Consider the following 26,648-nt stretch of genomic DNA (forward strand, 5'->3'; position numbering starts at 1 on the left):
TACTTGATATGATATGATCTGTGTATTAAAAGGATTAATTTCATCCAAATCGGATAAATATGCTCTGATATAATTGTGCAAGCTTCACTTACCAAAATAAATATACTCATAATTGTGCCATCAACGAAATTTATGACACCAAACTAAACGGTTCAATTTGTTATCAATTTTTATTTTAATTTCCGAATTTAAAATAAAAAAGACTAACAAAAGTGAAGAGCGTGTTTCACAAACTCTGCATATGGGAACGGACTTGGTATTCCACTATTTCCCGTAACCATGATGTGATTTCTATATACGTATATATATATGTATATGTATACACATATATATCGTTATCTCTAACACCGCTGGTTTCCTTCCAAACGCTTCCAACGTCACTGTGCACAGTCCAGCACGTCACGGCCATCAATAAATCAACTACCCATTTCCCATATTACTCAAAACCCCAATCAGCCATAGTGTAAAGTTTTAGAGAGATAAAGATATTCATTTTTAGAGATAGAGAGAGACATGGGAACAAAGGGAAGAACAGTCATGGAGGTCGGAGCTGATGGGGTGGCCCTCATCACCATCATCAACCCTCCTGTGAATTCTCTCGCCATTGATGGTACTCTTTTATCCTTTTCAATATGAATTTACAATAGTCAGTAAATCACACACACACACACACACACATATTATATGTTTATCTTTATATACAATTCTAATCAGATCTCATCAACCTGTCTTCAATTTTGCTTCATACTAACCTTGATTTCATTTTCGTTTTTCTGGGTATTAAGTTTCTGATATATGTTTTTTTAGTCGGTGTAGATTATGGGGTCTCTCTGTACTTTTCGGTACATTTTTATCACGAGCTTGTTCTTCTCATTGAAGTTAATTTTCACTTTATGGTTGAAAACTCATCATAACATTGCCCTAAATTTGTTTCATTTGCAACAATTTGTTTCTGAGGAAATTATGGAGATCAAATGTGGAGTTGGGGAATCTCATGTAAATTGAGATTTTACTAAATTGTTTATCTGGGTAATCATTAAATGGGAGGCTTAGAAAATGCACAATCTGAAATAGGAAGAGGAACAGTGGCGCACGTGAACTATAGAACTGCCTGTTGGTTAGCATTTGACAGAACTCTATTCGTTATTAAGAGCAAAACTCAGAAAAGTAATTGGGGTTTCAAATACAACAAATAGTACTTATAAAATTCTAATAGATGACCACTAATTTAGTTGAGAAAAGGAGGCTGGGTGTCAATACCCACGAATCCTAGTTGAGGGATGCAATTGTAGTTTACGGGGAGGGTGCCTGTAATTGCAGTTAGTCATACATTCAAATTGTTGGAACCAAATGGGGATTGATTTTCAGTCTACTTGATTGAGGCATAATTGCTGATTTTGCCACTTCACATGAATCCTAGTTGAGGGATGCAATTATAGTTTACGGGGAGGGTACGTATGTGCCTGTAATTGCAGTTAGTTATACATTTAAATTGTTGGAACCAAATGGGGATTGATTTTCAGTCTACTTGATTGAGGCATAATTGCTGATTTTGCCACTTCACATGAATCCTAGTTGAGGGATGCAATTATAGTTTACGGGGAGGGTACGTATGTGCCTGTAATTGCAGTTAGTCATACATTCAAATTGTTGGAACCAAATGGGGATTGATTTTCAGTCTACTTGATTGAGGCATAATTGCTGATTTTGCACACACATATAGGTGGGTGAAGTAATAAGCAGTGGATTATTTGCCTAGTTAGAATGCTATAGTGCACCGAACATGATTTTTTGCCAAAAATATCTTTCATTCTTCCCAGGGATATATATATCTTGTATATACAGAAAGCAGAATGTGATTCTATCAAACAAGCAAATTATTTCCATTGGTAAAGCATTATTTTTAAAAGTCATTTACTTTCTTCACTATATTGTTGTTGTTCTTCAACATACATATAGGAGCTGGATGTCAATCTTTTCAGTTCTTGTTGATGTATCATAGTCATTGAGGTTCCCAATTCCCCCCCCCTTCCCCCCCCCCCCCCACAAAAAAAGAAGAAGAGGGAACTCAATATATTGTATTTGATTGAACAAATAGGAGTCTCCTCTCCATTAAAGGATCTTCTAGTTCTCTCGCACCACAAGCCCCACCATAAACAAAGGGGAGTGGCCCTCCAAGCATCTTTGGCTCGGCTATCCACTATACACCCTCTCTGAGATTTGATCATATCCACCATAGATCTTGGAGATACCCAACACATACCAAACGCAGCCAAGAACATAAATCAAACATCCCTTGCCATTGGGAAATGTAGAAGGAGGTGGTTTTGCGATTCCTCTGCCTTCTTGTGCATACAATACCAGTTCACCACAATCTATCTACTCCTTCTAAGATTGTCTAAGGTAAAAATCCTTGACATCTGACGAATCAAAAAAGGCGCTTCAAGGGGGTTTTCGATCTCCAAATGGCCTTCCAAGGGAAGGTGGGACCCGGAATCTCCAAGAGACTTTGGTAGAAAGATCGAACCTCAAAGATCCCTCTCGGGGAACCCATCCAAACCATCTTATCCATCCCCTCCCCCCTCTCGAGTCACGACTTGGTTGTATAGCAAGGCTAAGAATTCTGCTACCTCCGCAAGCTCCCAGTCATGGAACTCCCTCCGAAATTGCATGTCCCGACTCCCAACTCATCCTTCCGCTATTAAGTTGATAACAGCCAACAATCAAGGCATGTCTATTCGTAGCTATCTTGAAAAGCCAAGGGAATCTGCGAGCCATAGCAATGTCCCTGCACCAAAGGTTCTCCTAAAATTTGACATGTCTCCCACTCCAGACTCTGAACTGAATGCGTTTGGAAAGTTCATCCCAACCTTTTCGGATAAACTTCCAAACCCCCACGCATGAAGGAGAACTCACTCCCTAGACAACCACCCTCCCCACTCCGGCAAGTAATGGCCCTCCACAATCTGGACTTCTCACCCTCAAATCTCTAAAGCCTTGTTGAACAAATTTAACCTCCTAACAATTCCCAAACCACCCTTCTGAATGGGGGTACACATCTTCCCCCAATTGACTAGTTGACCGGACAACTAACATGGGCATCGGAAAAAGGGACATAAAGTATGTTGGAAGATTCGAAAGGGTACTTTCATTAGAGTTAAAAGGCTCCCTTTTGAAAGATATTGCTTCTTCAATCCGGCAAGCCTCCTCTCAAAGCATTGTACTGCTGGTCCCTAATGGATGCCCTCCTCAACGAAGCTCCCAAAGAAGAGTTAGGGAAAGAGACAACCTAGCACCCAAGAATATCACAAGGCCGTGAATCTCCTCAACCACCCCAACTGGAACCAACTCACTCTTTCAAAACACATCTCAAGTATCGTATCACAAAAGAGATCAGCGAAAAAAAATTGAGAGTTCATTAGAATTTTTGACAGAAAATAAACCATGGTTAAGATGTGGTACCTAGCAAAATGTTTACCATTATATGGATGGGATAAAATTTCTTGCCTAAGAAATGTGAAGGTAAATATATATATATATTTTTTGGATAAATGAAAAATGTAGAGGTAAATATGTTTTTAGAAGGTCATGCTAGATCATTTGATATTTACAGCATATTAACTAGCCATCTAAAGAACTACTCTCCTCTTATCTTGCCTCGTAAGTTTTCGTCTTTGTCGCTCATTTATCTGTAATTGCAGGTTTTATAAAAGACACACACACAAACAGCAAAGGAAAAAAAAAAAAAAAAAAAGGATTTGCACATACCAATATAGTCCATGTCAAGTTTTCTTTCTCTAACTTTCAAGTTATGCTTTTGTAAGGGGAGCATTATTACCTATGGACTAGAGTTACTTGTGGCTAAGTTATATTACTACGTTTTCATGCTGGTTTCTTTTGTCTTTTGGCTAGAAATCAATACCCGTTAACTTCGTTTTTCTTTTTAATTCTTGATCGTTTTCATTTTTAATTTTCTGTTCCATGAGATGTATGGGACATATGCATCAAAGGGCCTGCTCTTAGGCTACTTACAAAGACATTTTTCATGATTTTTCGTATCTTTGATTTCTTCAATTTTTTCTTTTAATAACTCACTAAAACAGTGCCCTGACTCTATATCCTCCATCTCCAAATGGTTTGCTTTCTTTAAAGGAAGCCCGCTACATTTTACAACCCATCGCTGATTGTCCCATGGAGTCACTTGTTTGGAACTCATCCTGTATCCCTCGCCATAAGTTCATTATATGGCTTGCAATTCACAACCGCCTCTCAACACTAGATCGAAATCCACTGTCAAATTGGCACTTTCCGAACCATTGTACAGTTTGTCTCTCTACCAGTGAATCCTTGGATAATTTCTTCTTCTCCTGTAGCTTCATTGGCCCTATTTGGGGCTAGATCCAAAACCTCTATGGTTTCCATACACTTCCATCATCCTTGATGACTTCATCATGTGAGCTGCTCATCATTGGAAATCAAATTTTACTGCAAATTGGACCTCTTAGCCACCATTTACCATATTTGGAAGGAAAGAAATTCAAGAATCTTCAAAGGGATTTGCAGCTCTCAGCGTTTACTAGGAACTCAATTTGAGAGAAACTCTAGACACACTCAAAAATGGTTTGGATGCTCAGTGTGTCCATCGTGCTTGGGACTTGCCGTCGTCCATAATTCGTCCACCGGTGCGCCCTCCGGACATCTAATGTCTTGTTTTGGGTTAACTTCTGTCTAGACATAGATAGGTGTTGAAAGATATAAAAGTTGAAGAGAGAAATTAAACATGAAGAACACAACACATAAAGCCCAAAGGGCTACGTCACTTTTGTTATATTCTCTCTTAATCTTTGTATACAATGATCACCTTTATTTAGAGGTGAAAGAATACAAGTGATAAATATGGAAAATACATTGATATAGGATTCTTAAAATCAATCCCATTTATCACTCCAGTCAATATTTTATCATAGGCTAAAATCACTCCTATGATATTCTCATATCAATACTTTGACAAGGAGTAATTTAAGGGTTCCTATAATAATATTCTCCAACAACCCCCCTGAAGTTGGTATACTGAGATTTTAACTCAAGTGTCAAACTTTAAACTAAATATAAAGTTGTCGAGAGTCTAAGACGAGTAAATCTGAAATGAGTTGATCCAGAGATCCAAGACGAGACGAGACAAGACGAGACGAGACGAATTGATTAGAAGATCCAAGACAAGTTGATCTGGAGATACAAGACGAGTTGATTCAGAGACGAGTAGTGTATAGAGTAGGGTATGATAAAGCTGCTTTGACACCATGTTGAAAGATATAAAAGTTGAAAAGAGAAATTAAACACGAAGAACGCAACACATAAAGCCCAAAGGGCTACATCACTTTTGTTATATTCTCTCTAATCTTTGTATGCAAATACAAGTGATAAATATGGAAAATACATTGATGGAGGATTCTTAAAATCAATCCCATATATCACTCCAGTCAATATTCTATCATAGGTTAAAATCACTCCTATGATATTCTCATATCAATACTCTGTCAAGGATTATGTTAAGGGTTCTTATAATAATATTCTCCAACAATGGGCTTAGCCAATGTTGGGTTAGCTGTCTAACTCTTATAATGTTTCCTTGTGGTCCCTCTTTTAAGGTGATGGCCCATCTCTTGTTTGTACACTTTTGCACACACACATATATAAATATATTGCTTAACCTTTCGAAATAAATAAATAACTCATTATATTTGCTCACATATTTTTTCAGTACTACATAGCCTGAAAGAGAGTTATGAGCAAGCATTACGAAGAGATGATGTGAAGGCAATTGTTGTAACGGGTAAATATGGAGAGTTGCTTATTATTTTGTATGCATTGGAGATGATTGAGATTTGAAGCTAATATGTTATTACTAGAGCAGGTGCAAATGGCAAGTTTTCTGGTGGCTTTGATATATCAGCTTTTGGTGGAATTCAAGGGGGAAAAAGTGTGTGTAAAGTTTTGTGAGTCCTATAACCTTTTGTAGTCATTGTCACATCTTTGTTGAAATTCAAGTTCTTTTTGTTCACAGCTGCAGCACCAAAACCTGGTTTTATATCGGTAGAGGTTCTTACTGACACTGTGGAAGGTATTTTGTTGCGTTTAATCTCATTTTTTTTTTTTTTTTCTTCATTCTGGAGTGTGGTTATTTAAGTTGTGTTTATTATTTTCATGCTCTCTTTTTCTCTTAGGTGCAAGAAAACCTTCAGTTGCTGCTATTGATGGTCTTGCCTTAGGTGGAGGTCTAGAGGTTGCAATGGTATGTGCTGCTGCTTATTTTGGATGAATAGCTGTCCTCTTGAGTTTTGTGTAAATGACCCTAAAAAATTATGTTGTCAGGCCTGCCATGCCCGAATATCTACTGCCAATGCACAGTTAGGATTGCCTGAACTTCAGCTTGGTGTAATTCCTGGATTTGGAGGTATGGCTTTTTGTTTAAATAAAACCATGATAGTCTATTAGGATGTCTTTTGAAATGAATAAGTGATCAATTGGTCATGTTATTTATTTCAAAGCTGTTTTTAATTCTGTGTAACTAAATCATTTTCAATTCGGCTTAAAATAATTTGAGGCCTAAGGCGAAATTTTTTAAAATGGCCTTTTAATATTTAATATACTAATATCAAATATGGTTAATAATTTCAATTTAAAAAACACCCTTCTTGGTTTTTGAGATGCAAAGTTACCAATTAGATTTTTTATATTCAAGTTTTGCTAAAATATATTTTGCACCTAAATTTTTTGTTATGTTTTGGTTATTAGTAGTAACAAAATTGTCAAGAGCTTCTTTTTTTGATTGAATTAGTTTACTTATTTTTCTCTCTTTTTTTTTCCTCTTTTTTTCTTTTAAAGTTTTTCATATCCTGCAAATAAATTCAATAATATAAATAAATAAAAAAATTCCAGAAACAAAATACACATTTTATGATAAAAATAATAATAGGACAACTAAATTAAGTTAAAGAACAACATAACTTGATGCTAGAAAATTTTCATCCAGTGCTCCAACGAATTCTTGAATCCATTTTATTTCTATTTTGTAGCTTCTAGTGAAGTTCTCTAGCATCCAAGTGGAAAATCCCCCCTTTTTATTAGCTTAAAAACAAAATATTGTCTTTAAATCTTTTGGAGTATCACGATTAGGCACACACAAGAGTGAAGTTTGCAAGGAAAGAACGTGGAGGAATTCAGAAATACCAAGAGACATGAAAGAATAGGAAAAATAGGAGATGGTGTGAGAGAGTGAGAGATTAGAAAAATAGGAGGTAACATGAGAGAGAGAAAATATTAAAAAAATAGATGGCGTGGGAGACTGTAATATTGGGAAAAGGGAGAGAAGGGTGTAAGAAGAGAGAGAAAGAGAGAGAGAGAAGAGAAAAGGGGAGGGGATGGAAGAAGTTAAAATGGGGGGGAAATAGGAAAGAAGAGAAAGAATAGAAGTAGATGAAAGGGTTTTCACATTCTCCAATATTAAGTTTACATTGAATAAAATTTAGAGTGGGGGGCTTACTTTGAAAAACATTTTAGCAAAATCTCTTGGCTGGGGCCTTAGGCAATCGCCTAAGTCGGCTAAGGCTAAAGCCATCACTGCATACTGTTTATGTAGAAATCTAGTTGCATAGTAATGGAATTTGGTATCTACAAAGTGGAGATCTTACAAAACATATATATAAATATTTTTTCTTTAAACTGGAAAATTTATCTTGCATCGGTAATCTATTAGTAGGGGAAGACTGAATGGTTGCACTCACGAAAGGATATAAATTCAGTAGGGGAGAAGTTCTTTCAAGTGTTGTTGGGCTGATACATGCATATCAAATTAAAAGGATAATTTTCACATGACGGCTCCTATAAACAAAAATGCGATACAATCTTCTGTTAGGTGGCTATGCATGCTGGTGCCAATGATTTATTCAAGAAGTAATGTGTTGATAAAATAGATGTAGCATCCATAAGTTGGATGAGATGGGTTTTTTCACGTGCAACTAAAATTGTTGTAGCAATAGTAAAGAGCAACAAGATTCAAGTAGAAGGCACTATATGGGTAGCGAAAAGAACTTCAGTTGAGGAACTTGAGGTTGTGAGGGAAGACATGATTGCCTTTGATTTGATATAGCCCTAGTAGAGAAGAATCTGCAAATGTTGGCCAAAATTTCGTCAGGGTTGAGTACGAGAGTTTAATAGTAGTATAGAGCTGGTGCTGTTGTGGTGGTTGTAACACTCGGACAAACACAAAATATTTTGTTTTCTCCCTCCTGTCTACTCTTTTTTGTTGTATTATGCAAATGATGATAGGTATCCTAGTATAGAGCTGGTATCTTAGTTATCTTTAACCATTCTTTTATGCTGCTTAGGTTGAATAAACCTTGCAAACTAACAGATTGTCTGAGAAACGCAGTAATAGGAAGGCTTTAATTGGATTTAAGTCTGCAAGACTCTCGAAGGAGAATAATGATTATAACATGAGCATAATCATATACGAACCTAACCCAACATCTGTGACTTACTCCTGTACATGATATCTTGTAAGCTCTTATGGTGTGTGTCATGAATAACATATATGCAAGTTCTTTCAGCAAATGATTTTTTCTCTGATTCTTATTTGATAATGTGGGGTTAAAGTACGACTTCTCGCTGGCTTTAATAATTGTCAGTCCGCATGCTCTCTTAGAAGAACATAAAATGGAACATAAATAACTGATGTTTATATGATTTCTCTAGAATAGCTGCTTATGCCTTGTCACAATGCCTTCAAATGGATTTTATATCACATTGAATGGTACATATTGAGATTGCTGCTATGTTTTTTAATTAGTCAAGGTGAGAGAAAGATCTCATGCTTCTGAATTTCCTCAGGTACGCAGCGGCTTCCACGCCTCGTTGGCCTTGCCAAGGCCCTTGAAATGATGCTGGTACATCTTGTCTTGATCTGGATTTTCTTGCTCCTAATGTAAAGTAGTTATAGAATGTCAAATATTTTAACCTCTCTCTCTCTCTCTCTCTCTCTCTGATAGATGTCAAAGCCTGTTAAAGGGGAGGAAGCTCATAGTTTGGGTCTTGTGGATGCCATAGTCTCACCAGATGATTTGGTAAACACTGCTCGTCGATGGGCACTTGATATTTTGGAACGAAAAAGACCATGGGTTTCTAGCCTGTATAAGACTGACAAGATTGAGCCTCTTGGTGAGGCAAGGGAGATACTCAAGTTTGCGAGAGCTCAGGCTCGAAAACAAGCTCCTAATCTGACACACCCATTAGTCTGCATTGATGTTATTGAAGAGGGTATAGTTTCTGGTCCGCGTGCTGGGCTTTGGAAGGTTCTATCTGTCCCCAATTCACTTTAATTACCTTCAAATCACAGCTGAGCAAAAATTTGACCGTCTGATATTGGCAGGAAGCTGAAGCTTTCCAAGGACTTCTACATTCGGACACTTGCAAGAGCTTGGTCCACATCTTCTTTGCTCAACGTGGAACCTCGAAGGTTTATTGAAGCTAGAATTGCTATTATCATTGCAGTTCATTTCTAGCTTAAGCTGAAATTAGCCTGCAATTAACTAAACAACTTCTTATGTTACCAAAAAATTTAAAACTTCTTATTACCAAAAAGAAATTAGCCCACTATAGGTTTCATTTGATAGAGGATAACATTCCTCTTACCTCATTTAGAAGCAAGGCTGAAAGTTAAATTTGCCACTACACCACTACACTTGATTGGCTATCAATCCATAATTGAAATGAAGTTATGGATGTGTGGCGAGCTTTCAGGAAGTTTGCTAAATTTTAAAACCAAACCATCAATATAGTTGTACTCAGCTCCATCTTTTATTTTGACGAGGGTCACTTTAGAAGTGGAATCAATTCTCTGAAGTTTAGCTATAGAAACACTTAATCTTAAAAAGATTGATCCTGGTGTTAAGTTGAACTGAGGGAGTTATTGTTGATAATCAATGAAAATGGAACAATTTTGTGATTTATTGTTCAAAGTTGGAAGTCACTCAGAGTTCATTTATTTATTTATTTTCGGAAATCACTCATACTTCCAAGTTGCATGGCTTGTGCCTGAGTTTTCTGCAACCATTGATGATTGCTGAGTAGATGTCAGAAACTTGTCTGGATGCTTACATGAGAAAATACCTTTTTGATCTTGTTCAATGAATAATTTATAAAGTTCAAGTTGAATAGATTTGCTCTTGCATCATGGTAAAAAATTCTTCAAATTACAACCATGGAGTTGCGGTCTTGGTTCAGCCTTATCTGTCTATACGGTACAAAGTTTTCTGCTTAATGCTGTAACACACTGTTTTGGAATTATAAACAGGTTCCTGGGGTCACTGATCTGGGTCTAAAACCAAGACGAATAAGTAAAGTTGCTATCATCGGAGGAGGGTTAATGGGCTCTGGAATAGCAACAGCTTTAATTCTTAGCAACTATTCGGTGATCCTGAAAGAAGTGAATGAGAAGTTCCTACAAGCTGGGATAGGTAGAGTTAAAGGTGAGGCCAGGGTTTTGTGTTTAGACTATAGCTTTACATAAGTTCATCTAACTCTGGCTATTTTGTTTTATGGTTTCTGATTGAAATTTTATTTGTTCAGCCAATTTGCAGAGCCGGGTCAAGAAAGGGAAAATGACTCAAGAGAAATTTGAAAAAACCCTCTCTCTTCTAAAGGGTGTTCTTGACTATGAAAGCTTTAGAGATGTGGACATGGTCATAGAGGTGTTGCAGAATACATCTTAATTTACTTTACCATTTGTGTGCTTTGTTACACTATTTTGTCCTTTTCTTTTTTTCTTTTTCTCTCTACTTGAAACTCACACACCCACTTTGACTCTACGAGGACTTGAATGAACACTCGACCTTCTACTTTGAAAGGTGACGAGGTATAATTAAGCTACACTGTTGGTGGTCACTAATTTGTTCTTAGCCTTAATGTTTCTTATTTTTCATGCTTGAAACAGGCAGTTATTGAGAATGTCTCTTTAAAGCAACAAATTTTTGTGGATCTTGAAAAATTCTGCCCTCCTCATTGCATTCTTGCGAGTAACACTTCAACAATTGACTTGAACCTGATTGGTGAGAAGACGAAGTCCCATGATCGGATTGCTGGAGCCCACTTCTTCAGGTAACTTTGTGGTGCATTTTTTTTATTTCTCCTCATTTCTTATTGCATAAAATAATTGGTTTGTGCTTTCAATGCAGTCCGGCACACATCATGCCGCTTTTAGAAATTGTTCGTACTCAGAGAACGTCTCCCCAAGTAATTGTCGACTTACTGGATGTTGGGAAAAGGATAAGGAAAACCCCAGTTGTTGTTGGGAATTGCACTGGCTTTGCTGTTAACAGGATGTTCTTCCCTTACACACAAGCAGCTCTTTTGCTTGTTGAACGTGGTACAGATGTCTATCAGATTGATAAGGTGATTACCAAATTTGGAATGCCAATGGGCCCATTCAGGTAATAATTGGGGTGTTATGTTGTGTTTTGACCTCTTGATCTCGAGTGTCAAAATGATATGATATGTGAAATTGAACTGGCCAAAATATTTTGTTTATGTGTGCAGATTGTGTGATCTAGTTGGTTTTGGTGTTGCTATTGCAACTGGCATGCAATTTGTTGAGAACTTTCCTGAGAGAACTTATAAATCAATGTTAATTCCAATGATGCAAGAGGAGAAGAGAGCAGGTATAATTTACATCATTCCAAATTTCGGGGGATTTCTGGGGTTTGAATCATAAAATATTTCTTACTGTATGACACTTGTTTCAGGTGAAACTACTCGCAAAGGGTTTTACGTCTATAATGACAAACGCAAGGCAAACCCAGATCCAGAAATAAATAAATTTATTCAGAAGGCGAGGGATATCTCCGGCATTGTTGTGGACCCTAAGGTCTCTATCTCTCTCTTTCTCTGCTTTTTAGTAGTTGGAAAAGACTAGGGAGTTTGTGTTGGTGTTCCGCACGTATTGCATGGCAGGTGGTGCAATGATATACCATAATATATGGTCTGACTTGAAGTTATGACAGGCCATACCTGGGAAGTAAAATAATTGTCTGACTTGAAGGTGTATCTGTATCTGTAATGTGTGCTTGTTTTGTGAGGATTTTTCTGAATTTGGTGGTGGTGAACATGGATGCAGCTCGTGAAGTTATCAGACAAGGACATTATAGAGATGATATTATTCCCTGTGGTGAATGAAGCCTGCCGAGTCCTTGCTGAAGGAATTGCAGTCAAAGCAGCTGATCTGGACATTGCCGCCGTAATGGGCATGGGGTTCCCACCGTACAGGTTTGTGGTTTTATCTGACTTAATGTCATTTTCTACAAATCTCAAAGAACTGTTGGTATAATCAATGGGGTTACTCGTGGATCAGGGGCGGGATCATGTTCTGGGCTGACTCGCTTGGATCCGAATACATTTGTTCAAGATTGGAAGAATGGTCAAGCATGTATGGAGAATTCTTCAAGCCTTGTGCCTACTTAGCTGAAAGAGCTGCCAAGGGGGTTCCTCTGGTGAGAGTTCTGGAACTAACCATTGTTAATTGCATAGTTAGACGAATTAGTGATTAATACATGATTCATCATTGAAACCTTCTACTACGATATTCCATGACATGGATTATTTTGGACCCATCACCACCATCCAGGTGCTTTCACATGAAATTCCTGAGAGAATCCTTGGTTTTGGTTAATTTTTTTGTTGCTACATATAAGTTTTGCTCTAGTAAGGAAGTGTACCGTTACATCAAGTTGGCTTCACAGTTTTTGCAATCGATGAGTGTCATATAAGAGACTAACTCGGGGAAAATCAGCATGACGCTCGTGTATGATTTCCTGGACATTTTTTAAAAGCTTTTCTGCCATATAGAAAAAAAATCAAGCTTAAAGTGAGGTACATTTAATAAGTCTAATCATATTGAACTTCATAAACAATTACCTTCTAAATAAATAAAAGAAACTTCATAAACAATTGCTCACTTAGGCCAGACATATTAAATGTTGGACCTTGATCATTTTGATGGTATGCTACTTGATGTTAAAATGGATTACTGGATTTTGGTGAATGATTCCGATCTGCAGGAAGTATCTGGACCATGAGCTAAGCGTTTATTAACGTACAAATTGTAACTAATGTGGTATTTATATTGTTGATGCCTCTTTTGCTGACACTGTTTGCTAAAAAAATATTTGAACCTTTGCGTTGCAGAGTTCTCCGTTGGAGCAAGCAAAATCTCGGCTCTAAGGTTATTTTTCTGGTAGCACGTGATTCCCGGTTTAGTTATCACTACAAATATGTTGGCATCTTGTATTTGTTTTTGTTTTCCCTTTCTTTTTTCTTGATGGAGAGGCTCTGGAAGAGCTAAATAATGCATGAGATGTTGTATTGAGAACACCAATATGACCGAGAAATGAGAATTTAGACAATAATGTTCTATAAAAAAAAGCCGCATGGGTATTGATTTTCTCTATTTAGCGATGCTGCCATGGGCCCATGCCAAGTGTTAGTTTTTGCGTTATTTTCTTTTATGGTTGGAAAATTCTACGAGTCTACTTTAAAGGTGGTGTTGCACTCGAAAATAATGTAGTTGGGAATGCTCTTTAGTCTTTTCGGGTTCCAGCGCTTTTTACCTGTTTTCAAGTTTAATTATTTTGATTCGAGTACTAATGATACTTAGGCCGACTTCTTCGACGTTGTGAATAACTCAATTGTGGGTCCTATTCACTTGTGCTACTTTTTGTTTCTCCATTTTTCTGGTTTCTTCTCAATTTACAAGATAAATTTATATTATAAGAAATGTCATGTTTAGGCAGGGTTGAAACCGGCTTGGCCAAAATGTGTGTAACTAAAATAAATAAATAAATAAAAGAAAAAAGAAGATAAAAACTGGATGGTGGATGGTGGTCACAATCCATGATCCATGCAACCTAAACTCTCAGTTACACAAAAATAACGTGACTTGTGCAACCGTTTTTAAGGTGTGGCAATATACTTTTACGAGTCATCTATACCCCGTGACAAATTTGTCGACTAGTCCCTTGTCCCAATATGAGATGAGAAATTCTTGCCTAAATTAATATGTGCCATTATTACAGGAATGGATGGGCGAGACAATTTTTAGGAAAGGAAATACATTTTTTACTTTTTGTTTGCTTGAATGAAATAAATAGTAAAAAAGGTGAATGAGGTGTCAATTTTTTTTTTTTTTTTAACCGGTATGCTCTCATTATATAAAAATTCAATATCCATTTCAATCATTCTCTTCAACCCTCAACCAAACGTAGTATAAATATTTAAACTATAACGACAATGGTCCATGGAAAAATCTCTTGGAATAGTTTAGGACTTTGATTAGATTTATTTTTATTTTTTCTTATATTTTTATATTTATTTTTTATCACAAGACTTTCATTCGATTGAAGGAGAGTATTTGAAATGAATAAAAAGATCGAAAAGAACAAAGAATGATAAAGAGCTAGTATATTTTGCGTGCGGTTGAAAGATGAGGATGGAAGAAAAATAAATTTGTTACGATAAACATAACGAACTTAAGTAACAATTACGAAACACGATAAAAAACGTAAACACACCACACACAAAGAGCAAAACAATTTATAACGAAAGTCTTTACTATGTGTAAAATTAAAGATTACAAATTTCAACCCTTCACTCTCTTTCTATATGATTTTTGCTGTCTCTTAATGTTGCACTCCAAACCAGGGCCGGCCCTTGTCATAGGCAGCCCAAACAGTTGCTTAGGGCCATAAATTAAGAAAGAATTGATTCATTCGTTTTTTTAGCCTTCCTAAATTTGAGAATTGATTTAATCTTTTTTTTTCAATCTTTTTTTCAAAAAGGAAAAATGAATAAATCAATTCTTCTTCTCCTCTTCTCTATACCCCAGAGAGTATTTTACTTTGATTCTCAGTAGGGTTTTTTTTTTTTTTTTTTTTTTTTCGTGTTTCCTAAAAATACTAATTATTCTTACTTTTAAATTTTAAAAACAAATAAGTCCTAACAAATATTCACAAAGTCAATTAAATTCTACTTTTGAAGAATATTTCCAAATAAGTTCACATTCTACAAATAATGAACATTTTTCCAATATTGCCCTTTGTTGATAAGTTAGGCCATTTGTTTACTAAAATACAATTTTTTTATTTTTTATTTTTTTTGCCCTTTTTACCTCCAATATTTTGTAACTAATAACTTTTGTTAAAACAAAATTAATTGTACCAAAATAAATAGTCCTAAAACATTTTACTAAAGTATTTCAAATACACTTTTAGTAAATACTCTATAGTGTTAATTATCGAAAAAAAAAAAAAAAAATACTCTTTGTGTTAAATTGGAATGAAAAACTTTTCATTGAATACATTTATGAATAACAAATGTATCATTTCTATTCTTTTTGAATCAACACCTCTGTAGAAAAGGGTAGAAAAGAAATTGTATTAGGTATAAAACTTTGTTGGAAATTTGTATGAAAAGTAGAACTTCGTAGTCTCCTAAAACCTTTTTTAGAACTCAATTGTCTGTAAAGTGGAAAAGTAGGACTAATCCATAATTTTTCATATATTTTTATGTACTTATCGTCTCATTTTAATGAAAAATTCGCACTCTTATAATTTTTTGCTCATGTAAAACTTTGTATATAAAGGGCCTCGTATCTAAAGGTTCGCTTAGGACCTCTCAAAATTTTAAAAATCTTACTATTGATCCTATTCCAAACCCAAAGCACTCTTATATATCGGGATACAAGAAAGTACTCGTTAGGCTCCATGACCAACAAGCAAAACAGGTCCAAAAAACCTTCCTTTCCTGTTGTGCCTTGTGATTGTTTTCTTTTATATTTTTAACCTCTTTTTTCGATAAGTTAAAAAATGAAAGAATATGGTGTTCTCTAATAGAAGAATATATTAGGTGTGCTCAGTGCAGCGGGCACATCACAATCATCCATGTTGTGCACGTGCGGGTATGGATGGATGTGATGATCCAGTGCACCACCGAATATCTTCTTCTCTAATAGTCCGACACCACAATCATGGGCCAAAAATTTGTTTGTTTGTTTTTTTTTTATTATTACTTTCCTTTGCGTACAGTAATCCTAAAAGAAAGAAAACAATTGATTATGAGACTAGATATTGCTCAACATTCATTTTGAGAGATAGAAAAAATACCACATAACTTGTCTAAACATATATTTCACCAGCGGCTTCATAAGGTAGATATATCGTACCAGATGTTATCAAAGCCAATTCCTAACAAAAAATGAAAGAGCGTGAGAGCTAACTTAGTCAGAAGACTCAGAACGTTTGGTCTCAAGTGGTGGCAATCGTAAAGTCTCATATTGCTCGAGGGAGAAATTGCTGGCCAACACTTGCATGCATGAACACCTTTAGGCATTGTAAAAATAGTAAACACTAAATGTGCAGGTGATGACACTTTCCATAATTATATAGGTATAATAAATTCCACGCAGAAAAGTTGAGATTATCATCTTAATTAACAAATATAACAATAAAGAACAAAAAAAAAAAAAAAAAAAAAAAATAATACAACAATATACAAATAATATATGTATTTTCGGAATTTTTTTTAATTTTTTTGAAAGTTAAGTATCTTAAGAACTTGGCACCATTCATGTACACCAATACAATCTGAATACAACAGAGGATACGAGAGATCAGACTAACCACCCAATTCTCTTATACAATTGACCCTATCCAATTTTTTTTTTTCACTTCGGACTCATTGTGGTTTTACTACCTTGTGATTCAATAGCATCTCTCGAAGCTCCACCGCGTCAATCTCGGCCGGACGATCAGTGGGCTTGTAGTATCCAGTGATTGGATCTGGGACCCATGCAGACTTCTCTTTAATCACTGCCGTCCCTTCCACCTTCCCCACCATTCCTCTGGAGGACCCTCCCTCAGCCACCACAGCTCCTTGTGATGTTGCAGCGTAACCTCGCCTGTTTACCACATGATCAAAACGTTGTTCAAAACCATTATATATATATATATATATATATAAGTCCGACTCAGTAAATTACGTAAGAATGGCAATAGTGAATATTTTTTTTATTTTTTTATTTTTATTTTTTGTAATTCAGGAAGTGCAAAAGTGAAATTTTATTGATATATAATTCAAAAAATAAATAATCAAGGATATAATATTAAATAAAAAAATTAGTGAGACAATTGCTCCCAACGAAAACATTTATTCACATCAACTATAACGCTTGGATATAATTGTTATGTTATTTAATAATTAATTTTTTTTACATTCAACTCATATCCAACGGTGTGTTATCATGACTTGATATGCGTAAAAAAGTTTTTTTTTTTTGGCTCAATCATTACTTGTGTATATATAATATATATACATCAAACAAACATTTACATCCATTATATATTCACATACTATATATTATACTCACCTGATGATATTGAAGGAAAGGCCATCTATAGTGGAAGTAGCGAGAAGCTTAGCGTTTGTCAGATATCGAGCCATTTAATATGTAGAGAGCAGAGATTACTTTTGTTGGGCTATATATATGTGTAAACTGTAGAGAGTTGTAATTTATATATAGAGAGAGAATATATATATAGAGAGAGATGACAGGTAGGGTGGGTGTTCTAGAAAGACAAGGAACCCGCTTTTGAATGAGTTGTAAAATTGAGACTTGAGAGAAGCGTGTCAAAGTGGGTTTCTTTTTTCTGGTCTGGCTTTCTCATTCTACACTTTTTCTAGTTTTTGCGTTGTGGTTTATACGTATATATATTTTCTTCTAGGAAACTCCATGAAGCGAGGAACAATGTTCTAGATGAAAAGTTAAATCAATCTTCCTTTTCCAAAAATAAATAATAATAATAATAATAATAGTATAATTTAGTATTTCTAGAAGTTTGATAAATCTAATGAGATTAATTACTCTATTGGATAATGACTTTAATTTTTACAAATATGTAAGAACAATAAATAAATAAATATCTTTTTCGTTCTACAAATAATTCCCACTATACTCTAAAAAGGACTAATCATTTTTTATTGTTCGTTTAACTAAAAAAAAAAATAGCATTTTTTCCTTTTTTTTTTTTGCAAGACAGTGATATATAGCATTAGACCACAAATTTTAGCGACCTTAGTTTCTTTTAAGGGTTAATTACACTGACATCAAATATCACGTTGTAATACTTTTTGAAAATTAGTATAACTCACACCTCAAATCACATTTTCGTTACATATACCGTATAAGGATGAAATTACCCCATTGATTATCCAAAAACATCAACACCCTCACTTAATATATATCATAATTATATATATATATGTGTGTGTGAAGAATTAAGCAATCTATTTTTTGGGTTTTACTTATTTATTTTATGGATTTTGTTGAATTTTTTGTAAAATAATATATAAAGTTATAAACACACATATATTTTAATGGGTATTTTGGTCACTTAATATGGATCGAATAAGAGAACAAATGTCATTTTATACATCAAACAATTAGTAAATCAATACAAAGTCAAAAGAGGTATTAATATCTTTTTACATGTAAAAAGTGGGTTGACATATATCAAAAGTAATTTTTAGGATATGAGTAAAAAATGAATCAAACCTTTTTGAATGTAAGTGATAATAATTTTCAAAAAGATATTTATATTTGGCCAAATCCAAATTAACCCTTCTTTTAAATGTCAACTGTACTACTTTATCAATTTGTTAAAATTGTTTTGATCATCATATATATATATATATATATATATATATGTATGTCTGTATGACCATCTTTTAAAAAGGATAATATTAATTACTTTTCCTTGGTACTTAAAAAATTAAAAAGTATTTTTCATTTTCCATTTCAAAATCTTAAAAATATATATATATTTATTTCTATTTTTGCAACTTATTTTATGACCATGAGTAGCAATCCTCACTGAGATTTCTCTCGTGAAGCTGCTAAAATTAAAGAGTCTCTTCGCTCTTAACCTTTTTGCTGGTCTTTTTGGGAAAATGATACGATCCTTTTTTAACGTGCACACGTTGCGTTGTGTGCCTCGCTTTCGCAAAGCAGGTCACGACAATTAAAGCAAATTTCTTCAAACCTTCCGAGCCCGCCATTAATGACATTAATTACTTGCACCACAAGCTTCCTTAATTCATGCAGTGGTCAGATTGGCGTTTGTAGCTTCCACGGAATGTTCACAACTTAAAGCTTTCTTTGACCCTTTGATCTTTCTCCAACCATGACTATAATTTTTGAAAAATTACTACAAGGTCCGCACATTAATTGATATTTGGTGGAGTAATTTAATAAAAATTAATGAAAATTTTTCTTTAGAATATATAAATATATATATATTTTTTAATTGGAGAGTTTGAATTGAACTGATCCATTAAGTGTGGTCAAGACCTTTTAATAATTTTTTGTCAATTCATTTAATGCTCATGGGGTGAATTGGACATATCAAACCTGAGGACAACTATGAACACTAATATGAAAAATTGGCAATTGACACCCTAAAATGGATCAAATGATTAAAATTGAGGATCATATGCTCAAAGACCGTTGGCTTGTGCCATGTCACCAAAGATACCGTTATTCTATGCTTTATGTATCCCTCACTCTTGAATCGGTTCGTTTTGTGCTTAAGTCGTGAGGACAAAATCCAAAAAAGGAAGAGCAAAACTTCTAAGACTATACTTTACCCGTAGAATAAGAAATTGGAGGTTAGCTAGAGTTATTTTTTAAAATATGAATTATAATTTCTGCCTTACCATTACACACATACATACACATATATATTATTTGAAAATAGCAATACATTTTTTTTTTTCTTTTAAGAAAATTTTTTTTGTACAGTAACAAAGGGACAAAAAAAATTCTTTTATAACTTGCCCAGGTCACACACTATAAAAAACCTAGAGAACCTCCACCTCAACCTGCCACAACGACCACCAAACCTGCCACAACGATCACCAAACCACCTCAAACCCCGATTCCTGCCTACACAAATCGATCAGCCATCATTGTGATCCAACCAAACCAAGCTCAAATCAGTTGCGCGTTGTCCACTTAAACACCTAGACGGTCCACCAACCAAAACCACACTATTACTGGAGAGCAGGCATAAGCCCGTTGCAAGCCAAAATTACAACTCGATCACCATTAATACTCCTCCCAAACCACCCTTGCCTGCGGGTCAAAAACTCTCTGCAGCAGGATCGTATCCTTATTCCCGGCAATAAGGTAATTGATGACGTGGTCTATCTTCCAGAAGGGCTTGATGCCTTTATCATGGAAGCCTCAAAACTTGAACTTCTGAAGGAGGTTGACAGACTCCAAAGGTTACTCAAGGCGAAAGATGATGAGCTTCAAGCTGCGCTTAAGAGGCTCAACAAGCCATCCCTCATGGAGAATGAAATTGCTTTGTTGCATGACATCCTTACAAGATTGGACACCGTTGTACCCCCTTCATCATAAGGTCACTCGGGCCGAAGCGTATTTCTGGAGGTGAGCTACACGCGCCGTCTGCTGCGATTGTTGGAAATCAAGCTACATCTAACCCAGTACACATTGACCAAGATATACCTAGTCCTAATCCAACTAGCAGTGACTCATTTTCCTTCCCAACTAACCATGTTGATCCAACCATAATTGCTGGTTTGACCCGTACAGTACAGTATACGAATCCCCTTATAACTACAAGTTTGGTCCCCACAAGCCAATATTCTAATTCTTTATCTAACCCCATCACACCTAATCATCCAAACCCCACACTAAACCCAACGGAAGCCACACCTGTGTGCACCGTGGGACAGAATGAGTCCCATGATAATGCAAACCGCGGCTGGTCTTCTATTGCTCAAGGTACTCATGATAATATTGGTCATTTGAATTCTTCAAACCCTCTCTCCATAATGACAACCTCTTTGTTGAGCCACCTAATGACATTGATCTGGAAGGGGAAAAATATTGGAAGAACTGTATTTTGGGTTTCTTTCACAAGAGATTGCCTTTCAAACTGGTATCAAGTATTGCCTATAAGCTGTGGAAGAGCAGAGGGCTTCAAAAGGTCATTGCAAGCAAGGATGACACCTTTGTTTTCAGGTTTTGTTCAGTGGATAAATGCAAGGAGATTATCTCGGGTAGGGAGTGGGTTTTTACAGGTAACCCAATCACCCTTAGACTTTGGCTCAGGGACAGTCGCCCACCCCATAAAGAGAAATGCAATTCTCTCTCCATTTAGGTAATATTCTTCAATGTTCCACTGCACCTTTGGTCCCCAAAGGGGCTTAGTTATATTGCAAGTGCCATAGGGAAACCCCTTTTTGCCGATGCAAACACTCAGGATATGAACATGATTGACCATGCAATGGTGTGTAGAAATCAACCCACAATCCACACTCCCAAGTTCCTTTCCTGTCAAAACAAAAGGCAACAAATTTGAGACTATCAACGTGCAATACCCTTGGAAGCCCTTGATATGCACAGGGTGTAACTCCTTTGGTCACACCTTGGACCAATGTGTTGGGTCTTTGAATGACATGCATGAGTCTGGTGATGAAACAGGGGTGTGCCCTCAAAAGGTAGTTGGGTGGAAGGTGGTCACAAGGAAGAATGCTCGCAATAACACACAATGTCACCCCATCCCTAACCGTTTCCCAGACCCTACAAGCTACAGGTCAGCTGTTGAGGCCACATCATCCATTCCTCCTGAGCAATCTCCATCTAATCAATTATCCCTCATACCATATTCAGATATAAATGCTATTATTGGCAATGTAGACACAGCAGAAACCTCAACACCTATCTTGCCAATAATGAATAAGCACAATAGTTCCATTACAGAGCCCAACCATGATTCATTACCCCCAAACTAACATGTTTAAGGCCTTGAACCGTGTGGTTGACTTATCCCTTCATATGTTGACCCTATCTCATGATGGTGCCTCCTCCCCTCTACCAGTTCCAGTTTCAAACCCATTTGAAGCCCTAAATGTGATACCGCTCGACTTCGAGACATGGGTTGATTAGGCTTAAGCCCAAACCCGAGGGAGTATCTAACAATTAAAGTATTTAAACAACATTGAGTACAAAATGAATCACAAATAAACAAATAAGCTAAAAGAACTAAGTAATAAATCCTCCAACAATACTTCATTAAAATAATTCAAAACCTCTGATACCAATAATCCCTCTAGATTACAACTCGGGAATCTATCATGTAGACCCTGATGTGTCAGTTTAATTACCACTCGCAATAGTACGAATCTTTGTAAGATAGGACTATATAGAGGGTGTCGATCTCACAGGGAGATGACTGTTCTTTGTTATGTTTCTAGCTAATCCAATTTACTTTTTGGTTTACAGGTAACTGATTGAATTCATTGATTGGTTGTCACAAACATAAAATAAACTTAAGCTGAATTTAAACTAAAGAGATCAGAGAGATTAAGGTCTTAGGGCTTTGATTTCACCTCGAACTTCGTACTATGGTTAACTGTTCAACTCTGGGGTTTTAACAATTTATATTTCAAGTGAATTGAACTCAATAACATTAGTTCAATTCGGTTTTAAAGAAAGATATTTTATAAATATAATGACCCGGTCATTTGACTCCCTTTTCTTTTTCCTGAAATTCTATGGATAATTTTTTTCCGTTTAGTTTTCTGTTCTTAGCTCTGTTTCTTGTCACATAGTGTCGTCTCGAGTGCTCTGGAATGGTTTTCGAGAATCTTTCGTTTGGATTGACAATTTCCTTTGAGGACCGAGTCATTTCCACATTTTTCGTTTTTCGACACTATGCGCTATTTTGTCCTTTTCCCTATTCTGTCTTTTCCCCGTTTGTCAGTTTTTGGCACAACCTCACTTTTCGTGCTCGGAGTTAGATTTTGACTTCACGTATCTTCATTCGAAGTGGTTTCCACGAAATACGTATCTTTACTTTTTCAAGAAAATACTCTGGTTACTCTCGGTGTCCATAGGAGCATGGATGCACAGTTCTTTGGAATTATTTTCTTTTCTTGGGGTATTTTTCATAAATATCTTTTGAAGATATTCTATTTCAGGGGTATCTAAGAAAATATCTTTTGGAAGATATTTTCATTCAGGGGCAATTTTGCAGTTAACCCTTTTTGTGGGGGTCATTGTGCAATTAACTAAAGTTATTGCAAACATATCTCGTCTGGTACCTGGATCCTCGTACGGGATTCATTTTCATATTTCGTCAAGTCGTGTACTCATAGAATTTCTTCCTGATTAATGTTTTCCAGTTTCAGGGTTTCTGGCCCCGGTTGCCGCCGAACTTGTTCGGAGCATAACTTTTCGCTCGGGACTCAATTTCAATGTCGTTTCTTCCGTTGTTCATATTTTATCATTTTAAATCTTTTTTGTTCATGAAGTTTTGACGTTTGAGCGCGTTTGCTCAAAATTCACTTTTCCAGACTCGGTGGGGCCCGTTCGGGGCACTTTTTGAGATTTTCTATAAATAGGGGGACTTAAAGTCAAAAAGCCATCTTCTCCTCTCATCAAGTACGACCAGCAGCTCCCATGGCTGCCCAAGGGGGGCTGCCACCCTTCTCCTCTCATTTAAACCTCATTCCCTTTGTTATAAAGTCATAGTGCTTTCGCGTTTTGTGTTTGTCTTGACTATGCGCTTCTTTCACCCTTATTAGAACCTGTTTCCGACCATTTTTTGAGTTCGGGATTGAGGTCAAGTTTGGATTTTCATGGGGCTTCTTGCGGATTCTTGTTCCCAGTGTAGTCCCCGACAAAACCCTTCGGTATCGTCGGATTCGGAGCACTTTTGTTTCGGTGGGCTTTTGAGATTTCATCTCAAATTGAGGTAGGGGGCGTTATAATTTATTTTCTTGTTATATAGCATGCTTGTGATGCTTATACAACTTATTTGCATGATTAAATATAAAATTTAGAGATTTTATTATTTATTTCTCTTATACGGGATTTGATTTTCCTGGTTGCTCATGGCTTGGTTTAAACATGTAGCATGATATTATATTACCCCTTAATATGCTCATTGTCGTGTATAAAACTTAGGATATTTGAATAAATATCAAAGATTTTATTTAATATTTATTTTAAGTAAAAGATTAATTCACATGGCCTTAACTAACTTGAAATCAGTATGTGTTAGCATATTATATTAGGCCCTAGCATGCTCTTCAACATAGATTATTTTGAGAGTATTCGGATGTACTTTGAAATCTAGTAATATTTAATTAATTTGATTAATTAATTTATTCCGAGCATACTATTCACTCCATTGGAATTCTGACTTGATATTCTTGATATGTATGTCATGTAGTTCCACATATATTTAATCTAGAATATTTGATTAGGTTTTGAAACCTTTCATTTATTATTTTTCTAGTATTAAGGTTTAATACTCATGGCCGTGCATTGCATGAAATGTACTTGTATCGTGTTCTTAAATCAAGTTTTGGCATGTTGTATAACATATATTAATTTGAGATCATTTAAATGAATTTCAAAACCTAGAGATTTTAATTAAATGAAGTAATTAAAATCCATTTCATAGTTCATTGGTCTTGATTCAGTTTCTAACCTTGTATTCATGATTTTCTAGACAAGTTCATTCACGTGTATCAAATCGAGAATAATCGGATAAGTTTTGAAACTTATATTTAATTAATTCCTTTGTATGGAACTTAATTCATATGGTTGTATCTTGCTTAGAATGAACTTGTAACTTGACATTGGACCTGCCTTGTGTAATGATTTGCACACTTCGCATTAAACATCTTTCATGCATAGCGTGTAACGAATCGCACACTGAAGATCTGAAATTCATCATATCATATTAATGTAAACTTAGGGCATGACTTGTATGTTTCAAAATCTTGGTTGTGCATGAGACGTGGTTAATGTGTTTCTAGTATTTGATACTATCTTGACTTGCACAACATATTGATTTTGGAACTTGGGATATCAATCAAGAAATAACATGGCTAGGACTTGGTTCTAGTACGGGAGATAGAGAGCTCCCTATTATTAGTGCATATTGGGGGAAAGGTACCATTGGGTTAGTAGCCCTAAAGTGATCTCAATTGAACGGTTATCTTATAATGCGCAGTAGGGGAAAGGTACACATGGGTTAGTAGCCCTAAATTGATCTCAAGAGTACGGTTTTAATCCGGGCAATATCCAAGTTTCCACATTGGTTGATTTCACTCTTTAAATTTCAAGTTGTTATTCCTTGAAGATTTAAGCCTTGTCGTATTATGTGAAATGTCCTAATCTTGTCATTTGCATAGATATTATGCCTCATTCGTGATTTCAAGTATACTTCATGTCATGTTAATTGGTATAGTCCAATCATGTAAATTGCATTGATAATGTAATTCTTATTGACTTATATCCAAGTATACTTACCATCGTGTTATATGGATTATCCCATTCTTGTTTAATTGCATAGATTTTATGCCTTATCCTTGCTTAGGTTTTAGGCTTTGTCTTTGCATAGATATAATGCCTTGTTCTTGATTCATATATAACTCTTGCCTTGCTAATTGGAATGTCCCAATCTTGTTTACTAGCATAGATATTATGCCTTATCTTTGAACTCATGTATAAATCTTGTCTTGTTAAATTGGAATGCTCCAATCGTGTTAAAAATTGCATAGATATTATGCCTTGTCCCCGATTCCATGTATCACTTCTTGTCGTGTTCCTTGGGTTATCCCAACCTTGACTCGTTTCATATGTGTATACATGTCATGATTCTTGTAGCTATTACACGATGGTAGCTTAGGATGATCTCTGAGTCAAATCTTGACATAGACGTTAGGTGGCATGATCTATTTGAACTATTGCATGTCAGTTTAAAAATCGTAAAGAAATCGAGTCATGCATGCTCATTCTCTACGAGTAAACTTGTTAGTCTTATTTACTCACCCCGAAGTTACTGGGGGTTTTGATCAGGTACGAAGACTTGGTTCGTGATTCTTGTCATACTTGGATGATTTGTAGACTTGAAGATTTCAATTCTTGTAAAGGTCGACTTGAAATGCTATTTGTACCCTTTTATGTCAAAATGTGTATATTTGATTCTAAACATGTAATGTGTACATGAGTACACTCTTTTCAATGTATTTGACATGTATGAAATGAGGCCGGAGGCCAATGACATGTATATTGCATTCTATGTAATTTCTGATTTCTTGAAATATTGAGAAAATATTGAAAAATGCTAAGTCATTACTTCATAACTTTTGCATCGGGTGTGGGAATTCCATTTTTATTCTTTCATAGGGTCTTATAAATCATGTTTGAGTGTGGCCAAGGGCCAAACGGTAATTTGAGATCATTTGATAATTTTGGTTTTCAAATTTCCCGTTTCTTGTTCATTTTTGTCTCTTTGCCAGTTGGGGGGTCGGATTTTGCGTCGGTGGTATTTTTAAGCCATGGACCATTGTAGCGTGTCTTAATAGGTAAGTTACGTTTGCGTGCATGGTCGTTTTCAAGAAAAACCTCATCCTTGGAGATTTGAGCCTCCTACGGACTCACTTTGCAATTTTCTTGCATAATCTGATTTTAGGGCATTCCGGGGTTTTCCTTCGGAAAATAA

The 26,648-nt window shown here is 35.7% G+C and overlaps 2 protein-coding genes across 2 annotated transcripts; one reads left to right on the plus strand and one right to left on the minus strand.

Annotated features, from left to right (window-relative positions):
• Positions 1 to 347: 347 nt before the first annotated feature.
• Positions 348 to 13,498, plus strand: LOC132294069 (glyoxysomal fatty acid beta-oxidation multifunctional protein MFP-a). The gene is made up of 18 exons (XM_059791799.1): positions 348 to 610; positions 5,762 to 5,833; positions 5,915 to 5,980; positions 6,065 to 6,121; positions 6,225 to 6,292; positions 6,373 to 6,454; positions 8,890 to 8,945; positions 9,048 to 9,350; positions 9,428 to 9,514; positions 10,352 to 10,526; positions 10,627 to 10,748; positions 10,991 to 11,154; positions 11,232 to 11,486; positions 11,593 to 11,714; positions 11,799 to 11,920; positions 12,170 to 12,318; positions 12,404 to 12,542; positions 13,237 to 13,498. Exons 1-18 carry the CDS (start codon positions 514 to 516, stop codon positions 13,270 to 13,272), a joined length of 2,172 nt encoding a protein of 723 aa, XP_059647782.1. The 5' UTR covers positions 348 to 513; the 3' UTR covers positions 13,273 to 13,498.
• Positions 13,499 to 16,594: 3,096 nt separating this feature from the next.
• LOC132281530 (late embryogenesis abundant protein Lea5-D) lies at positions 16,595 to 17,729 on the minus strand. Its single transcript, XM_059783493.1, has 2 exons — positions 17,471 to 17,729; positions 16,595 to 17,002 (listed from the first exon to the last, which is right to left on the minus strand). Exons 1-2 carry the CDS (start codon positions 17,542 to 17,544, stop codon positions 16,780 to 16,782), a joined length of 297 nt encoding a protein of 98 aa, XP_059639476.1. The 5' UTR covers positions 17,545 to 17,729; the 3' UTR covers positions 16,595 to 16,779.
• Positions 17,730 to 26,648: the final 8,919 nt, after the last annotated feature.

The sequence above is a fragment of the Cornus florida genome, unplaced genomic scaffold (assembly GCF_030987335.1).
Source record: "Cornus florida cultivar Cherokee Brave unplaced genomic scaffold, ASM3098733v1 CherokeeBrave_3.0.0_Hap2_Chr01, whole genome shotgun sequence".
NCBI classification, from domain to species: domain Eukaryota; kingdom Viridiplantae; phylum Streptophyta; class Magnoliopsida; order Cornales; family Cornaceae; genus Cornus; species Cornus florida.

What these genes read in the sequence shown, in the direction of transcription:
- LOC132294069 (XM_059791799.1), top strand. Translation starts at nt 514, where the DNA reads ATGGGAACAAAGGGAAGAACAGTCATGGAGGTCGGAGCTGATGGGGTG. An exon ending in GAAGGCAATTGTTGTAACGG is followed by an intron (nt 5,834 to 5,914) that starts GTAAATATGGAG and finishes TTACTAGAGCAG; the next exon opens with GTGCAAATGGCAAGTTTTCT. An exon ending in TCTTACTGACACTGTGGAAG is followed by an intron (nt 6,122 to 6,224) that starts GTATTTTGTTGC and finishes TTTTTCTCTTAG; the next exon opens with GTGCAAGAAAACCTTCAGTT.
- LOC132281530 (XM_059783493.1), bottom strand. Translation starts at nt 17,544, where the DNA reads ATGGCTCGATATCTGACAAACGCTAAGCTTCTCGCTACTTCCACTATA. An exon ending in CTTTCCTTCAATATCATCAG is followed by an intron (nt 17,003 to 17,470) that starts GTGAGTATAATA and finishes TGTGGTAAACAG; the next exon opens with GCGAGGTTACGCTGCAACAT.